The 19,623-nt window shown below is 39.1% G+C and overlaps 1 protein-coding gene across 1 annotated transcript in view; it reads left to right on the top strand.

Annotated features, from left to right (window-relative positions):
* Positions 1-6,531: 6,531 nt before the first annotated feature.
* slc7a11 (solute carrier family 7 member 11) overlaps positions 6,532-19,623 on the top strand; it is a 28,165-nt gene continuing 15,073 nt past the window's right edge. Inside the window, exons 1-4 of the mRNA XM_038699722.1 lie at positions 6,532-7,190; positions 10,850-10,976; positions 14,771-14,886; positions 16,741-16,866. Coding sequence (XP_038555650.1) covers positions 6,902-7,190; positions 10,850-10,976; positions 14,771-14,886; positions 16,741-16,866 — 658 coding nt within the window. The 5' untranslated portion in view covers positions 6,532-6,901. The remainder of the gene's footprint in view (positions 7,191-10,849; positions 10,977-14,770; positions 14,887-16,740; positions 16,867-19,623) is intronic.

Below are 19,623 nucleotides of genomic sequence, written 5' to 3' on the forward strand. Positions count from 1 at the left end.
CTGAATATCTCAATGACTGCAGGGAAGGATTCCGAAGGTAGCACCTCTGAGAGAGTTGGCATCTTTTTACAGGACAATTTGAGGACATGTAATTTTCCCAAAATAAAAATGAAAAAATATTGACAAAAAGATTCTAAGCTTTCATGAATAGATTATCTATGATTGATAATAAAATGATAACTGTAACAAATCTGGCTTGTCAAAACTGCACACTACTGTGTGATTAGTAGAATACATTTGAGTGAATGCTAGAGTCTGATTCCAGTCATTTGTACAAACATGCTGGGAGATAAGAGAGCCCGGCTGATTCTGCTGCTGTGGCTAAAATGTCAGTGATTATAGAGATACAGCATATCAAAGAAAACCTACATATAAATTGTTACTTACATATAAAAACCCACTGTGTATATCACACAGGGGAAACTGCAGGAAGATTTATCACCGTTATTGTTGCACCTTTTTGCATGAGACAAACTTTGACAAAATGTATGACAAATAGTTAAACCAGAGGATATTGCTCCATGTAGCTTCACCACATGCTCTCCAGTATTGCATCATTTTCTTGAAAAAGTACTGTTGTGTAATGAACTCATATTTATTGCCGTGAGGGTGTCCTGAAATCTTCAGTGTGTCTTTATACAAAGATGTATGACTTTGGCCTTAAATTCCCTCCAGTGTCTTTATCTCAGACTTGGTTTGCCAGACCACTGCATATGGCCTGTATTTCTGTTACACCTCTGCCACTGCTGTCTGGTGGGAAGAGAGAGGACTGCAGAAGATGATCCTGTATGTGCTTGCCTCTCAGCAGTATGTAGTATGACCTGACTTCCAATTACTTAACTATACCAACAGGAACATAATTGAGGTTCCCAGTGTCCCTGGAAACCCTGGAAAATCGAAGAATAGTTTTCCTGTTCCAAAAACACCTTTTTTATTTTAGTGTTTGAAATGATTCATTAAAATCATTTCTAACACTTTTCTCTGAGTCTGACCCAAAGTAAATAGCCATAATGGCTATTTCAGGCAGCAACTGCATAGGGATCTACACTGCCTGTTTGTAGTAGCAAATTACAAAACATTGGGTTGTGCTTCTGAATTTCGAGAAAAATACACTATAATTTTCATTTAATTATTTGACCACCTGGGAGAAACACATTCAAACAACCCATCTTCTTATCACGTGCTGATATCTATTGTGTTAGTCAGTCTAACTAGCAAATTGCCTATTTCCAGCAGACACAGAGCAAAATTAGCATTGATTGTGAATTATGCTAGCACAGGAGTGACACATTAGACCTATTTCTGCGTTTTTCCACTGATTATTTGATTTCTGAGCAGGTTTAATAACTAGCTGAAATAATGTCTCAACTGTCAAAATAAAGAACACAAAACCTCAGACTTCTTCTCAGTCAAAAATAAACCTCAAGAGGATCCACACTGATTTTGGTGTACTATAATCCCAACATGGAGAAAACATACTCTTTCCCATGTGCCGCATTTTACATAAAGCAAACAACATATCAATCCTTAACTACACATTCATGCTGGTTCATTAGAGACTGAAATACTAAGTGCTGAAGGCTTTAAATAAAAGGCGCCTCTTTTCCATTGTATTGTAATGGGGACAGAGGTTTCACAAGCCAAATTTCAAAACAGTAGACCAAACTGCAACTATTCTATTCTGTGAGTAGGTAATTATTGGAGGGGAGTCTTGTGATGGTATATTTTTCATTTGCAGAGCCAAACCAACACTGAATGTATCACACTAACAAGTATTGTGTGTATCACAGTCGGATATATCTTCTTCCTATGTGCCATAGAGCACCATTGTTGTCCAAAAACTATTAAAAACACATAAGTGAGCCACACTCAGGCATGATACTGTAGATACAAAATACATCAAAATGTGTTTTAAAATAATATACCAAACACCCTAATTTTAAGTGTATCAAAATAAACTACTGTATTTTTTGTATTTCAAAAATACTAAAAGTACTTGGTACTCCGTGGTACCATGAAATCACTTCACAAACCTGTTTGATCTATCCCTTCAACAGTAACCCAGCTGATTAAGTGGACAATGTTTGAGCAACAGCTTTTCTGTCCTTAATGAGTCATGCAATAAATCTGACAGGCATCCAGTTACCAGATAAAATATTCACATATCCCTGTGATCAACCAGATGAAGGTCAGTTTTGAGGTAACCAACTGTTTAATGTTTAACAGCCTGCTAATGACTCATAACTGTATCCTGATTTAGTTACTTGCTGTTTGGTAATGGAGGGCCTACTTTGAGCTACAACAAACACGAGGGGTGGATGGGTTGACAACCTGCTGTTTCATGGCGTTGCAGCACAACGTTGTTAATGACAATAAGGGACGGGTGTGTGCATTTAACAAGTTACACCATCTTGTGGCCTTATAAAGTGATGCTGTACAACAACTCTAACGTTTTGTGCAAACCGACCAAAACTTGGCCCATCCCTGGCCACACTGTTGCCCTGGGTGACATGTTCTTTCATTACCACACAGTGTAGTTTATTTTGGCTCAATCCTACGTACACCGTCACTGCCACTGGACCATACTGCTGCCCCAGATACTCACTACAGCACCACCTACATCAGAATGCTGTTTGTGGATTTCAGCTTATCATTCAACACAATCGGCCAGATTTCAAACAACGATCACACTTCATATCGGGAGGAAATTCATAAACTTGCAGAGTGGTGCTCTGAGAACACACTATTTCCTCCTGTTCGAGAAACGTTTGATATAAACAACAGGGAGCTGTCTTACTGTGCCTGTTTTAAAAATAAAACTATTTGTGAAGGCTGGTGTTTCCTTACCAAAACTAACAATATGTTAGTCAGCCTTCAATACTAACTTCCTGTTCTTTTTTTTCTGCTTCTTTTCTTCAGTGTTTCAATATGTTATCATATTAACAAACACTTTGAGCTACATTTCCATGGGGTTACCTTTGTGTCTTTATTATGTACTCAAACACAATAGGTTTGAGACTAAAACTATTAACACTGTGTGACGCCCTGTGGGGTCGTGAGTGGGTGTGGTCTCTCTCTCTCTCCCTTGTAGATCAAGAGCTCGTTATGGTAACTGGAAGCCCCTGGGCCCAGTGTCTTTTGAGGCTAGACTATTTGTAACCCTGTCTTTTCATTCTGCAGGAGGCTGCTGTGGAGGCCAGGTCAGGCCTCCCTGCAGGCCGGCTCCCTGGTTTCCCCTTTAGTTTGGTTTTCTTTGGTTGGACTATTGCTTTGTGGTATTTATCTTGTTTTTGCATACTACAATGCCTTCACACATACATTCATGCAACCATCATCCTGCACAGACACTACTGAAACCACAGACTACATACCTGATACTTTAATGTTAGTTTGAAATACCTCTTAATTTGGTGAACTTTGGTTTAAATAAACAAATTTTGTTCAACTTTACCATGGTGTGTCTCCCTTTTGTTGTGGCCTTTTGAGCCAGGTCATAACAACTGCAATCAAAAATGTTTATTGAAAGTAAAATATATCTGTGATAAAAAATGTATTGGTGTGAATCAAAAGTAGTAAAGGATAGAGGGAGTTTTGAATTCCACAGAGAAGACAGAGTGGGTATGTTTACACATAACTCCCATCTTAGTAATAGCATGAATATTATGTTTGAACTGGTGCATGATTGCTTTTGTTTAACAATCTGTGATATTGTAATGCGTTGAAAACAAGTACATCTTATGACACTGAGCTAGTGACTCAGTCATAATAGATCTACTAGTTAGCTACTTGCACTGTTTGTGTTCCGCAATCTAACGTTAGTTATATTGTGATGTGCTGTCCTATTTTATCAGCCTGTAGCCAGATTAGTTAACAACCTGAACCCTATTTTTCCCATGTGTCTATGTGACAAATTGGGACAACATTTTTTTAACCTGAGTATTGAGCGAGTGCGCTACACTCGGCAGCAGCGAAACAAAGCTGTGCCCGTCCACCAAAAAGTGCTTGTTTTTGCCACTGACAAGCCCAGATTATTTTTATAAGATTCTGACAAGATTGTGGAAAGCATCCCTAGAGAGATAGACCTTTTTTTAAAGCATATGATACTTTAGCCAGAAACAGCCACTATCTCTCTTTTCAAGGCCACCAGTCTCCTTTGATAAAAACAGTGTTGGGAGACTTTTGAAACATTTAGCAACATTTTACAATTACTAGCAGTCGGAGTGTCCACAATGGAAACTTTGGACTTCTTGGACTGTGCCATACACATTGAAGAGAACGGCAGCCTCCACATTACAGTACAAACTAGGAGTTATCAGAACCCTACACCACAGAGCATAACATACCAACAAGAGCCCAAGCCCAAGGGAAAGAGTATAAACACCTGAAGGAGGCACTAACAGCTTGTGGATGCCCAAACTGGACCTTTGTGAAAACAGCCACAAAATCCAAGAAGAACACATTTAAATCCAGCAACACGCTAAGACAGATTCTGGTACACCCGAAAGACCACACACTCAAAGACTAGAGAATCAATCAAGTGTATGCTGTCCAGTGCAGTGAGGAATGCACAGACCTGTATATCAGGGAAACTAAACAACTACACACACATATGGCCAGGGTTGGGAGGATTACTTTAAAAATGTAATCCAGTACAATTACTTGTTTAAAAATGTACTCAGTTATGTAATCCAAGTACCACAAAATAAAAGTAATCTTAGCTGATTACTTTTAGTTACTTCTGGATTACTTCAATGCCAAATAGGCAAAGACAAGAGAAGTATCAATGATGTGTTTTCTGCTCAGTGTATTTTTAGAGAAACATACAATACTAACAAAATCTTCCATTCTCATGAAATCAGAATCCATATTTAAATATTTTTATATGATTTGCTTTGCACTATGTCACCACGATGGCAGCATCTCGCCCATCAATGACAAAAAATGTGTTATGTAGGTATTGTTTGTTATTTGGAAAACCATTTTAAAATGTTGATGACTCATTCTACACTTGTATTATTTAGCGTCCAATGAAAAGATTCTCAATGTGACACTGCTCAAGCATAGAGGTTCTGGGGCCGGGCCCCACTGATTACTGTACAAAAACTCCACTGTTTTCACTGATTTTGGTCAAACTGGATCATATTTGATCGAGAAATATGAAAATATGGAGAAAATATATTCTCTGTGATGTTCCCTGGCTGCTCTGCCTCAACTCTGTGATTCACAGAGTTTCCTGATGGACAGATAGCTTTACTTGTTGCTGAAGGTAGAACACTGCCTCATAGACCATCAGGGAATCCAGTACCGGGATGATTTACACAGAGCTTCTTGATGAATAGCTTTACTTTTTGCTAAACCACTAACTGCATCTGTTGCTAGTTAGCAAGTGACTAACCCCCGGGGTGTCAAGAGCCAAACCTGGCAAGAAAACCACCTTCGTACTTTATTCCCAGTGGTCAAACTGGCCTCGGTCGGTCTCGGAGGATGTGCCCAGGACACTGAAGAAACAATCTCATCTGGCCTCATGTGACAATGCCAATGATGGTTGTTCACACTGGGCCTCAGGAGACTCTAATGACCTCAACAACTCTCATTGCAACAGCTAGCAGCACTAATGAACCAGCAGTATCCATCACCATGATCCCCACAAAAGGGTTAAACAGCTGGTACTCAGTGTCAGTCAATTAAAACACAAGAAGCCTTTTGGATGAGAGGCAAAACGTCTTCAAGTATCTTCAATCAAGTGATCGCAATTCTCCCATATTTCTCCTGATTTACACATCTTTCTTTTTTTTTTTAAGACTAAAAGTCCAATGTTTCCACCAAGACAACAATACAGCTGCACCAAATGTTGTTTTTCTCATTAGATGTGTTTCAGTATAGGTCCTGCTCACAAAATTCAGTTCAACGCAAAAAACCTTTAGATTTGCAAAAAAAGTTACATTAATACATTTTAATCACAACTTTATTTTACTTGCAATAAAAACTTTTTGATTGAATTGTCATTAGTTTTGTTCTCAAATCTGTTTTTTTTTTTTTTTTTTACAGTGTAATAAAGACACACGTGTAACCCAATACATTTGCTGTGAATGTTGCCATACAAATAAACTTGAACATTATCACAAAAGATTGTGTGTGAAGTGGATCTGTTCCAAGTAAATCAACATGGGAGAGTTTGCCAACACTTTCCCAGTTTCTGTTCCTTTAACAAATTGTACCACACCCCCCAAAATGCAAAGTAGTCTGTGAGAAACCTTGTTAAAGTGGCTGCAATCCTATGCCAGCTTGTCCCTGCTTGCCATGAATGAAACTATCCCAGGACACAAGTTATACAGCTTTTGTTATTATGTTAAAGTACCAAATCTGGGAGCAGACACCCAGACGTAGGTGGAGATAACCTTGAATACAACCCTCTTTGCTGTGTCATGATTACCTTGCACCAAAGAAGCACAACACCTCACCCTAGTGAACCATTAATGGTTTTGGAGGGGAGGCAGAACTCCAGGTATAAATAAAAGGCTTGACAGGAACAGAGGCAGAGAGGGAGGGGCTACAGATCACACGAGGAACACAGGATGAGACAGCAATACAGACGACAGTAACGGAGAAAGAGGAACAAGGGGAAAAAAGTTTGGTGAAGTAAGAGATGTGATGAGTCGGTCAAAGGGGCTGTAGTGTACAGTGAGAGATTAGTGACAAGAAGTTAGAGAGTGTTTGTGAATAGGTCTTTTGTCCCTTGAATTTAGTTTTACTGCCAGTTTTGTAACATTTTCCTGCACCAGTCACTAAGGCTGATTCGGTCCAGGCTAGACCAGAGGGACAGATTCCAGCTGACTTCTACTTTAAATCCTATCCAAAAAAGACAAGAGACCGTGAGTAAGTGTTAGGCAGTGTTTAAAAAATGACCAAAAGGTCAGCATCTACTCAAAAAGATGGAGCAGTCGCGGTGAATGGACACAAAGTTTGCCAAAATGGGACTCAGTCAGATCCCAGTGAGAAACCGCAGGACAAGGATGACAGAAAGGTGGAACTAGGAAAGAAGGTGACCCTGCTCCGAGGGGTCTCCATCATCATCGGCACCATCATCGGAGCCGGGATCTTCATTTCTCCAAAGGGCATCCTGAAGCACTCCGGCAGTGTAGGAATGTCACTGATAGTGTGGATCGCCTGCGGTGTGCTGTCACTCTTCGGTGAGTTGGTTTCCAGGTTAATAATAATAACAAGTTCAGCTTGTTCAGCAGTTTGTGCCATTTATGAACAAATAAAGATGTTAAACTTGGTCTGTATGAGAAACATGTGCAAATAATTTCTTTTTGAAATTTCTCTCAAAAAGTGCCTTTCTATTGCTAGAAGCAAAATTTATGGTTAGTTTAAATTGTGTGTAAAAAATACTCTTCCTATTAAAAATATCTACTGAAGATATTAGTGCAACCTAAGAATAAAAAGCGTTTTTACTAAAACCAAATGTATGTGTACTGCACGTATTGTTGTGCACATCTATGTATTGTAGCATATATTGTTGCAGTCTCCTTAAATCCTTCAGTTTTTCCACTGTAATGGAAGGTCCAAGCACATTATCTTTGAATTCCCTTCTTTAAACCCTTGGTGTTTAAGTGCTTTTATTACTAAAAACAAGCTTATGCTTGATTTATATATACAATGTATGCTCAAAAAATAATCTTCTAACAAGTTTAAGCTTTTTTTGGGTGTACAAATATTTCCTTTTTATTAGATTTGTATTTAGTGAGATTAGATTCTCAGCTTTAGCATCAAGTCAGTATAGTTACACATCTTCATTGTGCCTTTAATGCTTGGACCGCTAACATTCTAGCACCCCCTACAGGCGCTGTAACGGTCTGCCAGACTGTCATATGCAGGATGCAATTTACTGGCAGGGATGGTGGGAATTGGCCTCTTTGTGGTTTATATACAGTATCCCGGCCTCTACTGAGGTATTTTAATTCATGGCTTCATAGTGATTTATGCTGCTTCATTGACAGACTATAGAAAATATCCACATAAAAATATATTTTGTGTGGTGCAACACGCAGTGAATGACACCTCCACAGGAAAACAGATCCGTCATCAAAGCGGACCGTTTTCTTATTCTGACAACTAGGCATATACTGTGGCTATGTTTATGATGACAGCACGTTGTGCTATTGCATGTAGTGATTGTTTCAGTTTTTTTATACAGAAATAATGGAGGAAACACATGTGTTTTACAATAATTGTTCTACCTGGAGATGACATGCGAGCTCTCAGAGACCAGTGTGTCTCGTGAGCTGGACCAGACAGCAGCCGGCAGCACTTGGGCATCTGGTGGTCGCACTGCTGAGATTAGGCTACATTATAATTCCTAATTCCTTATTTGCGAGAGAGATTTCAGACGTTGCTTACGGGTTATAGCCAGTAGCCTACTATTTACAACATCAAGATCTAGTTTGTATTCACAAAATAGTTTGTCAGGTGGCTGCTCCTGTTACCCAGGAGACTGGTGTAAGTTTCCCGTGTGAAACGAAAAGTCAACATTGATTCTTTTTAGTTTTGTTATGTAAGTTAAGTTATTTTAACCCAAAACATGATCTTTTACCAAACCTGATCAAGAAGTTTTGGTGCCTTAACATGAACAAATTGTGACATTTCACAGCATTAACCACATGCTGTTTCGAGAATTAGGTTTGAAAATTGGTAAAACTGTTTCTGGATCTTTTTTTATTAGATTTTCAAACTTTCATAGATTACAAGTTTTCAGTTTAGAGATATGGCATGATATTCATTCCAAAGAAAAAGGCGAAAGATTCCAATTGTGCAAGGTAAATGTGAACCACATTATGTGAAAAGCCCACACTTTCAGACTTCCATACATTTGCTATAAGGAGAGAAATATCCAGCCATGGTGCTCATGCTTCCTAAAATGAGAGTTTAAGAAAGTATTGCTATGTTTTCTAAATAATAATAATAATTATTATGATTGTTATCATCAACAAACAGCCAAAAAGACTGTTATTGCGTGTCTTGAAGTAAAATGTGAGTGGTACACTAAATAAATACTCAAGTCTCTCTCACTGTGAAGTAGGAAGACTCAGTTGTATGATTTTGTTAAGTGGCAGGTTATTTTTCATGCACAATTATGTTCAAGTTTAAAATTCAATCAAGCAGCTTCATCAGTGGGGTATAGTGAGGGAAGAGGGAAGTATCCAGAATATAAAGACACCAGGTGTCTTCCGATGTACATACAAAAACCACATGTACGCCTTTACCCACGCATAACTGGTATTTAAGATGTGCATACCTGCATACTTCAGACCAGGGGTAAACGTGGTTTTTCACAGAAAGCTGCGGGTTAAGCACATTCATAAACTTTATTTAAAAATATATGAGTGATGAATCCTGAATTTTGAAGCACTTTGTAAACGCTGTTTCAATATGAGCTCTAGAAATTAATCATTGATTATACTTCTGACATTTAATAATGATGACATATCACAGCTGATGATTGTTTACAGCAGACAAAGTCCAGGGACCCCCGGGGTCCTTGAGGGGTTTCCAGGGGATCCCCAGCAAAAAGCGGAATACTTTATTTTCATTATAATTCTATCCATAAGTAGTACATTAACAGAATGTCTGACTATTTTCGTCATGGGTTTCATACGCTTTCTCTAATAAAACATCTAAAAGCAAAAATCCTATCAGATGGGGGACCCTGGGACAAAATTTTATCAAATGGTAGTCTAGTTTGTGTTAGGTTAGGGGTCCCTGATGTGAAAAAGTTTGAGAACCACTGGTTTACAGGCAGGCTTGTGCATGTGTGGTCAGTTTGATTGAGATTTATAAAACAGAATCAGGCATACTTGCCGCTTAATAAATCTGATGAGAAGAAGAAGAATACATATTTCTGTCTATCTACACAGAGTTTTATGCATCCTGTCTCAGGAGGATTAAGTAGGTCAACCATGCAATCCACAGTAACTGCTCAAACAAAAGCTAAACATACATCCAAATACCCAATACCTCCTGCAAATGATGTTTATATACAACTAATTTGCAACAGAATATACATGTAATACTACCCAGATTGCATTTTCTATTAACATAATAAGGAAAAGTTCAATAACATGTCTGGCAAGTTGCAAAAATCTTGATAATGAACATATCAGTAAAATCATTACTGACCTGTCATTTGTGTTCTGAAAAAATAAACAGTCTCGCAATACAATATCTTCTGACTAGAGCATTATTATATTTTTATGGTAATGTTGAGAATCCTGCAGCACTTGGTTAAGGTTAGGGAAAGATCATGGTCTGGTTTAATAGAGAAAAGGTCAGCAGTGTCTTTTAGTATGAAACAAGCACATTTGTTAACATTTAACCCAAACCTGGACCTCCTCCCTGTGACTCCTGTGTGGGACATAAATGTAGCGCTTACAATAATAAAAAAATAAACTTTGTCATCACAACATAATTGGGAAAACATTTTAGTAATATGATGAATGTCATTTCTAGGAGACAGTGTTGAAATACCGGTGCTGCAGGAGGCAGGCAGCACGTCCAGTTTTTCCACTGTAATGAAAGGTCCAAGCACATTATCCTTGAATTCCCTTCTTTAAACCCTTCCCTGCTTCCCTTCATTCCTATTCCCTAAACTTCTAATTAAAATTCGCCCGCCTAAATCTTTCTTTCTTAAAGTTATGGGTTGAGACCCTGAAAGGCTCTCACAGTAATATATTTGGATATATCATGGGGCCCAGGGAGGGACTGTACATTTCCATAGATGTTTAACAGCCCTGGGAGTGTTCTACCTTCTTGTTTCAGAGTCAGAGCTAATCTGTCACTTCTGTCACTGCAGGAGCCCTGTCCTATGCTGAGCTGGGGACTTGTATTAAGAAGTCTGGTGGACATTACACGTATATAATGGAAGCCTTCGGACCTCAAATGGCTTTCATAAGGCTATGGGTTGATCTCATTGCTATAAGGTAATGTCCGCCGCCTTAACACAAGTTCAATTAAACTTAAAGCTGCATTAATTATTAGTCTACTATAATGTGTCAAATAACTGTCTCATGTAAAAATCGTCCCTAGTAGAGAATTATCACCCAATTCTTCTGTGCTCCTCAGTTCTATGGGGCGTTTTAGTATGTTTCAATTAATTTTTTGGTTTTACAGGCCTAAAACTTTACTGCAGTAGGCAGCAAAAAAGCTCTGATAAAACCAGTTGGTAGGGACAAAAGAGATGAAAGGAGAGTGAATATTGGACTACCATTCATCAGATGGACACAAACTGACTTCAAATGAATGATTATGTTGCTCCATGTCTATTGGATGCTTTAATAGGCAACTGTTTTAAACTCTGACCGTAACGTTTGTCACGAATACAGTGCAGCTTTGGTAAACTGACACGACTCACAGAATTTGTGCCATTTACTAAACTGACCACCTTGACAGTACTGACCTGAACCACAAAAGAAGCATGGTGTGTTAGCTTACTGTCCAGTTGGTGACTGAGTAGCCACTATGGTACCACACTTCCAACGCTACCTATTTCACACGGACATGCAAATTAATGACAAAATGTCCACAGAAACTTGAACCTAATTCATTTCTAAATCTGTTCTAAACACACAGTTTCTCTAAGCAATAGCTTAATAAACTACTACATTGCTGTAAATAGGGCAAGTAGTTATTTATTGGAAATTGTTTTGAGAGAGATTATTGATACAGCTTTTGTCCTCCACAAAAGGAGCCCACAACACCAGGCAAATAAAGGCCCTATCTGGCTGTGACCTTGTGAAGTGGGATAGTGAGTTTAATTTAGACCAGTGAGGTGAGAAAATTGTCCGTGTGCCGCTGTCTGTGTACATAGCCAAGGCAAAGCAGTATAAACAGTCCAGTGGCTATCCTAAGCTGCCCAATTTTAATGGTGGCCTCAGGCTAGCAGGACTGAATGGAAACCATGGGAAATGAACAGAGACAGAGAGGCAGAGAATGAAAACAAGAATGAGGGAGACAAAGAGAGATTTCCCCGGCTGCAGCAGCTCAGTGGCTGTTGTGGGAAATGAAGAGGGAAATACTGATGAGCCATAAGATGAGCCTGTGGGAACGGCCAACCTTATTTGATTCTTATTGAAGCCAAGCCTACACACAGCACACAGTCCAACACATGAGGATGAGATTATGGGAACAGTTTGTCTAGGATGATCAGATATTACTATCACACACGCACGCACACACACTGCTGAGCAACTAGATAATACCTGCTACAACCGAAGTTACACGGAGATACATTAGAGCTGAAATGGCCAATCAGAGTGGGGCTATGTTAGGCGGAAGACTACAGGGGTGGCCAGGTTGAAAACTGGGTTTGAAAAATATTGAAGATTTATGAATATGCAAAGATGGTTTGAAAAGGTAGTGGAGAAATATTCTAAATACATTATTACTTATGACTGCAGCACTTTACATTACAGCTTGGTAAAAACACGGTAACAGTGGGGTAATTGTTTCATAATAAAGAGGTAATAAGTAATACATGTAATTTGTGAAGATTTTAGTAACATAACGAGTAACTTCACTTACTTTTATCACCCAGTAATAAGTAAAGTAATATTATTACTTATTTAATGAGTAATAGGTAACTAGTAACCTTTTCTGAGTAACTTGCCCAACAGTGGTGACGATACTTCTCGTCATGGGAAAAGCCGTCTCACCAGACTCACGCAATTGTGACTTTTACACTGTCCTGCCACACATCAATCTTGTCACACAGTGAAAAACAAATGTATAACTGATAACATCGACTCGTCTCACAAATCACCTCCATCCAGCTGATGCGACACCGATGTACGCCGTCAAGAGTAATAACAAATAAAGATAGTAACCCCCCTCTCACGCTGTGAGTCGCAGCCAGTTTGTGATCGAGTGGTAACAGAGACTGTAGAGTTTTACAATATAAACATCTTAAAACTGAGGTGCAAACCTGCTCTTTTGGGGACTGTGAGCTGCATTTTTTTTCCGGAGGTGCTGAAGTTAACGTGTGGATTTGTGGTGAGATTTCTGCCTGATCAGAAGTCTCTTCAGTTAGTTTCGGTTTCCACTTCCTTGTCTCATCCATTACAGTCCCTAAGGGGGTTCTGAGACGGTCTGAAGGGGATACAACCATATCAGCAGAGCAATAATGTAATGCACAGCGGGCAGGTAGACTTTGAAAAATATTATGAGTTCTCATTAAAGGATGATGTTATTCTCATAATATTCAGACTTTTTTCTGGACATGTCAGAGAACACAGATATGTGGGAGAGCTTCTGAATGTGCAGAAAGTTTTGAAAATGAGCAGAAAACCTGCTGAAAAACAGGAGCTATTAAAGTCCAGGAGTTTATAATGACTTAAAATGAATCCATTTATCACTGAGGTGAAAAGGTGCCACATGCACATTTAAAAAGGTTACTTCCCCAAACAAAGACACCAAGAGGAGGGAAGACTAAATCATATTTTTAGATTTTGAATTGTCACCTGCCACCCTTCTGTGTTTCCCTTTACATAAATCCAAACGTATGCACCATATATTGATGCAGAAAAGGCAGAAATTGATGCAAATTAAGTCTTTAATGCCCACTGAAGACTTCTTAAAAATAGTGTTAAAATCTCGTCTTGTCTCGATCTCATGAACCCATTGATGTGTCTCATCACACCCCTAATAATTACCATATTATAATGCTGTAATTCATTCTCCCCTGTGTTCCAAACATTCCCTTTGTTTCAAGGTATTTCTCTCCAAATTATATTTAATGCTGTGACTTGTTACTTTAAAACACCTGAGGTAGTTTCTGTGTAATGACCATGAATCAGGGCTGCAAAATGCTGAACTACCTGTTTCTATGACCTTCAATCAGGACTAAACTACCTGTTTCTATTTCATGGTAACATTCTCTACTTCCACAATGTAGTGTGACATATGTTTTACAAACTGCATGTCTGTTTACTTCCTGTCAGCTCTACAGTAATGTTACCATTAACACTGTAGCCTACATATTGCTAATAGTATTTACCGTTTCTTTTTGTATTTAGTATTTGTGATCATTTTGATAATCACCACTGTGTCTTAGATGTTAGCGACACTAGCTAGTCACTCAGTGTAGCACCAAAGTTGGCCTGATTTTCATAGCTTAGCTAGCTAATGTTAGGTCGCCATGGCTGTTTTTTTACAATTGGTGCTTGGAAGAGCTGCGTGTGAAAAAGAGCCCTGATTCAGGGTTATTTCACAGAAATTAACATAGGAGTTTCCACATTCATATTTATTCAGCTGGGCTATAAAAATAGTTTGACTTTTTAAAATAAGTTGATTGTTGCATGTCTATATCTATATTGTAAAAAAACAAAATGTAAATGCTGAATTACAAAGTTTACAATATTATGATTGCTCTAAAAAGATTGTATTAAATCAGTAAGCCTATACTTTATATTTATACTGTGTACAGTAAAGCTGCATTCATCAATTTTTGGCCACTAGCGGGGGCTATAAAACTGCATGTCATGCTGACAGACACTCTGACACACTGCTACCATGTTAGCAAAATATTTTCCATTTACAAATCCAGATGCCAGTTTTATCATTTGTTTGGAGTGGTGTGAGTCCACCCACCTGATGAATGTAATTCCAATATTCACTCTGCTTTCACTGACATGTAGTCATTACTTTTAGTGTGAAAATAAAATGATTGACTTGTATTGACATGTTGAGTCTACCTTTTCATGTATGTGTGTGTCCCCAGGCCTGCAGCGATGGCAGTCATCTCTCTGGCCTTTGGTCAGTACATTCTGGAACCTCTGTTCATGCCTTGTGTTATCCCCCCTATGGCTGTCAAACTGGCTACCGCCATCGGCATAAGTATGTATACCTAGACTACCTTTAAATGAAAAATTGGTGTAATAATCGATGTGACGATATATCAGGATATTATCTTTCTGACCTGTTGTAACCTGGAATGTAAATGACAGGAGATGTACGATTGCATGAAAACAGGAATCAAACTGTACAGTTATAGACAGGAGGGTGAGGAAGGAGAGCCTTATGTCAGCTATGACAAAATGAAAAATAATATGTAAAAATTCCTGCTTATCTTAGCAAACCTCTCCATTAAATATAAACACAGACCACAACATGAACAGACAGTACAGCAACTCCGCAAAGATGTGTAATACTGCAGTACTACAGTGATTCCCTCGAAGCAAAACTGAAATCCTCCCATAGGAACATACACAATGTCCAGCATAATAAAGCCACTTTCATGAGTAATTTAGGTTTTAATTGGGTTAATAATGGTGCAGTATGTGTCAGTGTAACATGGTGCAGAGAGCTAGTTATGTGCACATTCTGTCCTATATTTAGGCCAGGTGCAAGATAACCACCTCAATGAAAGAACATATGGAGAGTTAAAGCTCCTAAAACGTTATGGGGCTGAAAAAGGGGCAATGATCCAACCTTACCAGAACTTCATCAGGCAACGGGTAATTTATACAAACGCAAACTGATCATCCAGCTGACGACTTGGTCGTATTATTACTTGGCGTAATATAAAAAAATACAACAATATGACCCCGCAGACACATTATCAAAAGTAGCTGCAAAATAGTTACAGAAATCGCGAAATTCATACATGTAAATTACTTGAATGTATAAAGATATTTTAAAAAGAGATTATAATCCGACTCCTCTTAAATTGAGCAGTCCAGTAGAAATTTTGCACAGACCGGAGACCCACAGCACTGACACATTGTCCAGACCACTTCAGCAGTGGTTTTCTGTCATCCATCTTATGCATGTCTGAGAAGCAGATGTGCTTCTATTTGATCAGTCCAGTTCTCTAAACAATGTAACTTTACGCACATAACTGCGACTTAAAGTGTGTTTTATTTTAAACACTAATGAGAGTGCACAGCAGTACTGCTGATCAGGTCCAGTGCAGACAGTGGAAGACTAAAGCTGCTGCTGTGATGCCTTTGCTAGGTGGCCAGTGTAGACAAGCTGTTAAACATGTGGTTTAGTCGGGTCTGCAGGATTTTGATGTTTATATTTGCTTAAACAGTTCAACTGCTCAACCCTATCACTAGACAAAAATAATCAATTCAACATTACATTCAATTTTGTTAATATTTTTGTATTAAATTTGTTTTTCTACAATGTTTGGTAGAGATTATGGAAAGACCATGGTTATGGCACATAGGTTAAGTTAAAGGTTAATTCAGGCAATTAAAACACTTGGTTAAATTTAGGCAAAGATCACGGTTACAGATTTGAAAAAAGCGATCATTAACAGTCAAATTATGATGGAACACAATCTTCGGTCTACACATTTAAGTCAGACATGTCCGTCCACCATCCCGACCTCCAAGTCTTAAAACTGTGTTTTTCTCTATGAAGGATACTTTTTCTTCTGCACTGGCACTGAATGTTGTCACTGGATATAAATTGTGTGCTGCAAAATTGTTCAGTAGGAACCTAATTCCAAGTGGCCGAATGTAACTAAGTACGTGCTTTACTCAAATATTTCCATTTTATGTAACATAGTCAAATATTCAATTAAGATATTAAGTAAGATTCCACTTGCACAGAAATCAACCACTTGTTGAGAATGTAATGAGATGATACGGCCAACTATGTTTGGAAACGCAACGAACAACACGCATGGATTTTCAGTATAGTATCTTATGTTTTTACATGGCTCTCTGTCTGTGCCTGTAGCTTCTGTCATGTACCTGAACAGTATGAGTGTGACGTGGACAGCCAGGATTCAAATCTTCCTCACCTTCAGCAAGCTGCTGGCCATCGCCATCATCATAGTGCCTGGAATGTACCAGCTCTTTAAAGGTAAGACACCTTCATCATCATCATCATCATCATCACCGCCTCTAATGGCAGGAATCCACGTTACGGCTGCACCACGGTTATTGATTTCTTCACAGCTCTCTGTGACCCCGTTTCATTCCCTCAACTTCAGGCTACATATCCCACAAAGAGCATTTCAGAATCAGAGTGTTTTACCTCCATGATTTTGCTGACATGGTTAGATTTTGTTGATTTGGTAATCAATCTGTGCATTTTGTGCTTTTACTATGATTAAGTAGGCTTCGTAGTTAAACGGTTTCTTTCTGTGTCTGTTTTAACCGTATTTGTTGTTTTACGATCAGGAGTCTCCACAGGGTGTTTTATTTTGAAAATTGACCGGATTCTCTATGCTGTTCGGTGTCTGACTTCCTGCCTGGTTCGATCTGCTCTGTGCTGCTTGACGCGGCTTCCGTCAAAAATAGACCTGCTACCTATTGTCTGCGGAGCGGAGAGCCGCTTCAGCCGCGTCTGGTGGACTCACGAGGATTGGCTAGAATGGCCGGGATAAGCTCTGGCAACCGTAGTGCAGCTGTAACGCACCATAGCCCGAGTCAGTTGATTTTAGGGGTAATGGCCTCTATTAGTACTATAGAGGCCCAACCACCCCCAAGAGTCCTTAGGACATTTAGTGTTTCAGGAACATTCTTAGACTTCACACAGAGCGCTCAGCTGCAACACATTAGCATGGCTTACCATGTCTCACACAACAACATGCACTGTAAATATAACCTTAAAGCCTTGCAGGCCGTGATACACAGCTGCTCACAGCAAGCAACAACTCAGGCATTTCCCATGTGACAGTTTGACTCTTTTAAAAAAAAAATTCTTATAATTAAACAAGGAATAGCCCAACACACAGAAAAGTCCATAAACACATTAATATTGAACCAGGAAACCAAGATGACCAGACACAAAAGCAGTTGGAAAAAAGGAGAATCACAGTGGTTTCATTGTTACAACAAAAGTGAATGGGCAAGGAGGGACTCCAGAGGATTGAATTTCCGTAAGCAGGCAGGCAGGGAACATGAGCACGGCAGGCAAGTGAAAACAGGACAAAACCAAACGAGGCAGATCAGAAGAGCTCCCCAGAATCAAGGATCAAAAAATCTAAGGCACAAGAAAAACACAGGATGTCAGAAAGACACAGGAATCAAACATTACAAAATACTTGTGTTAGCACTGTGCACCACAGAAAGTGAACGGACAATCTGGCAAGGGTTTGCAAGGGTTGATTGTGGAATTGGCTTCACGTGACCTTCACTGATGCACGCAGAGAGGTGCATCGCCCACGCAGACACAAACAGAAGACTGACAGCTGACAGACAGAAACACTGGGAGAGGAAAACATAAGAAACACTAGGAACAGGATTGGTGGCATGGCCAGATCATAACACGTAGGGCAAATTCAAACAACCAGTCATCAGTAGCCATATCATGTGGTGTGGACCATAACTGGGCTTATGATAGGGATCTTTTTTCAGGTCAGTAGGTAAATAACCAAACCTCCAGAAACAACTCCTCTTCTTTTGTGCAAGACACACTTTTGAGCAATTAAAAGGAACTTGTAGTGTGATGCAGGGAGATGCAATCTTAGCGGGGGAGGCCCAAGAGGAAAACACCAGGTTCTATTTTAATATCCCACTAATTACCTTAGAAATACATGCCCAAAATCTGGAGGGTAGTTTACACTCCCAGAAGCAATGGAAACATGTCCCTCTATTTTAGGCTATAGGAGACAGCAAGCACCTCACATTCCTTCCCAGATATTTAGTTATATCATGCCAGACTCTGATACTGTATATAACAATAGTGTGCTTTATTTCTTAATCCTTTATTTACATTAAAAGTGACCAGACTCCATAGGGAGTGCGGAAAACAAACTCAGGAATCAATACAAGTATCCCTGCAGGGGATATTAATGAGACTGATGCGACCAATCAAGGACAATGGTCACTCTAGATCTTTAACTTGTGCAAAATCTAGGTCAAAATTAGGTGTTCACAGATCCCTCATGTTGCAGGTTTGACTTGAAACACTGGCACCAGAATCCTGGAGCACTGAGAAGACCACATTAACACTACAAAAACACTAGAGTTTCACTAGAAAGAGTTTTGGCCTTGAACTACTACACCACTGTCGATCACATGTCGTCTGGTGTGGACAAGAGCCAGGTGCCGGGAACTTAGACCACACCCACAACTCAAACACACTCTGTCACACTGTCACAAGGAAGGAGGGAACAGATAAAAAAACACAGGAGAACACAGAACGCAGCTGGAGAATCTTGTAGCCAGATATGGTACTATACTCACTAAAACTGTTAGGATAGTAGGAGTTGATAACTTAGGGGACCAGAACAGAAAAATAATGTTTGTGTACAAGCCGATTTTATGCACCACATTCCCCATGATTATTCCTATTACACCGATATGTAGCCAAATATTTCCAGCTAATGCAGGGCTCTATGCTAAGCTTTTTCCCAAGGAGCACAACACACAAAGAAATTTAGGAGCACAGCAAAAAATTTAACAGAGTTTAACAAACTATTTATTATTTACATATTTATACTACATGTGTGCTCCTTCTCTTATATGGTGTGAAACCATTAGAGGACTATGGAAGTGAAGACCCTTGTATCTGGACACTCAGCATCGGCCTTAATAATTTGTTTTGAAAATATGACATTGTAAACAGCTTTTAAAACACTGATCACTCATCACAAAAAACTTTACTGGGATT

Source organism: Micropterus salmoides, unplaced genomic scaffold (assembly GCF_014851395.1).
Source record: "Micropterus salmoides isolate LMB-PRFRI ecotype aquatic unplaced genomic scaffold, ASM1485139v1 Ms_hic_scaffold_5, whole genome shotgun sequence".
NCBI classification, from domain to species: Eukaryota; Metazoa; Chordata; class Actinopteri; order Centrarchiformes; family Centrarchidae; genus Micropterus; species Micropterus salmoides.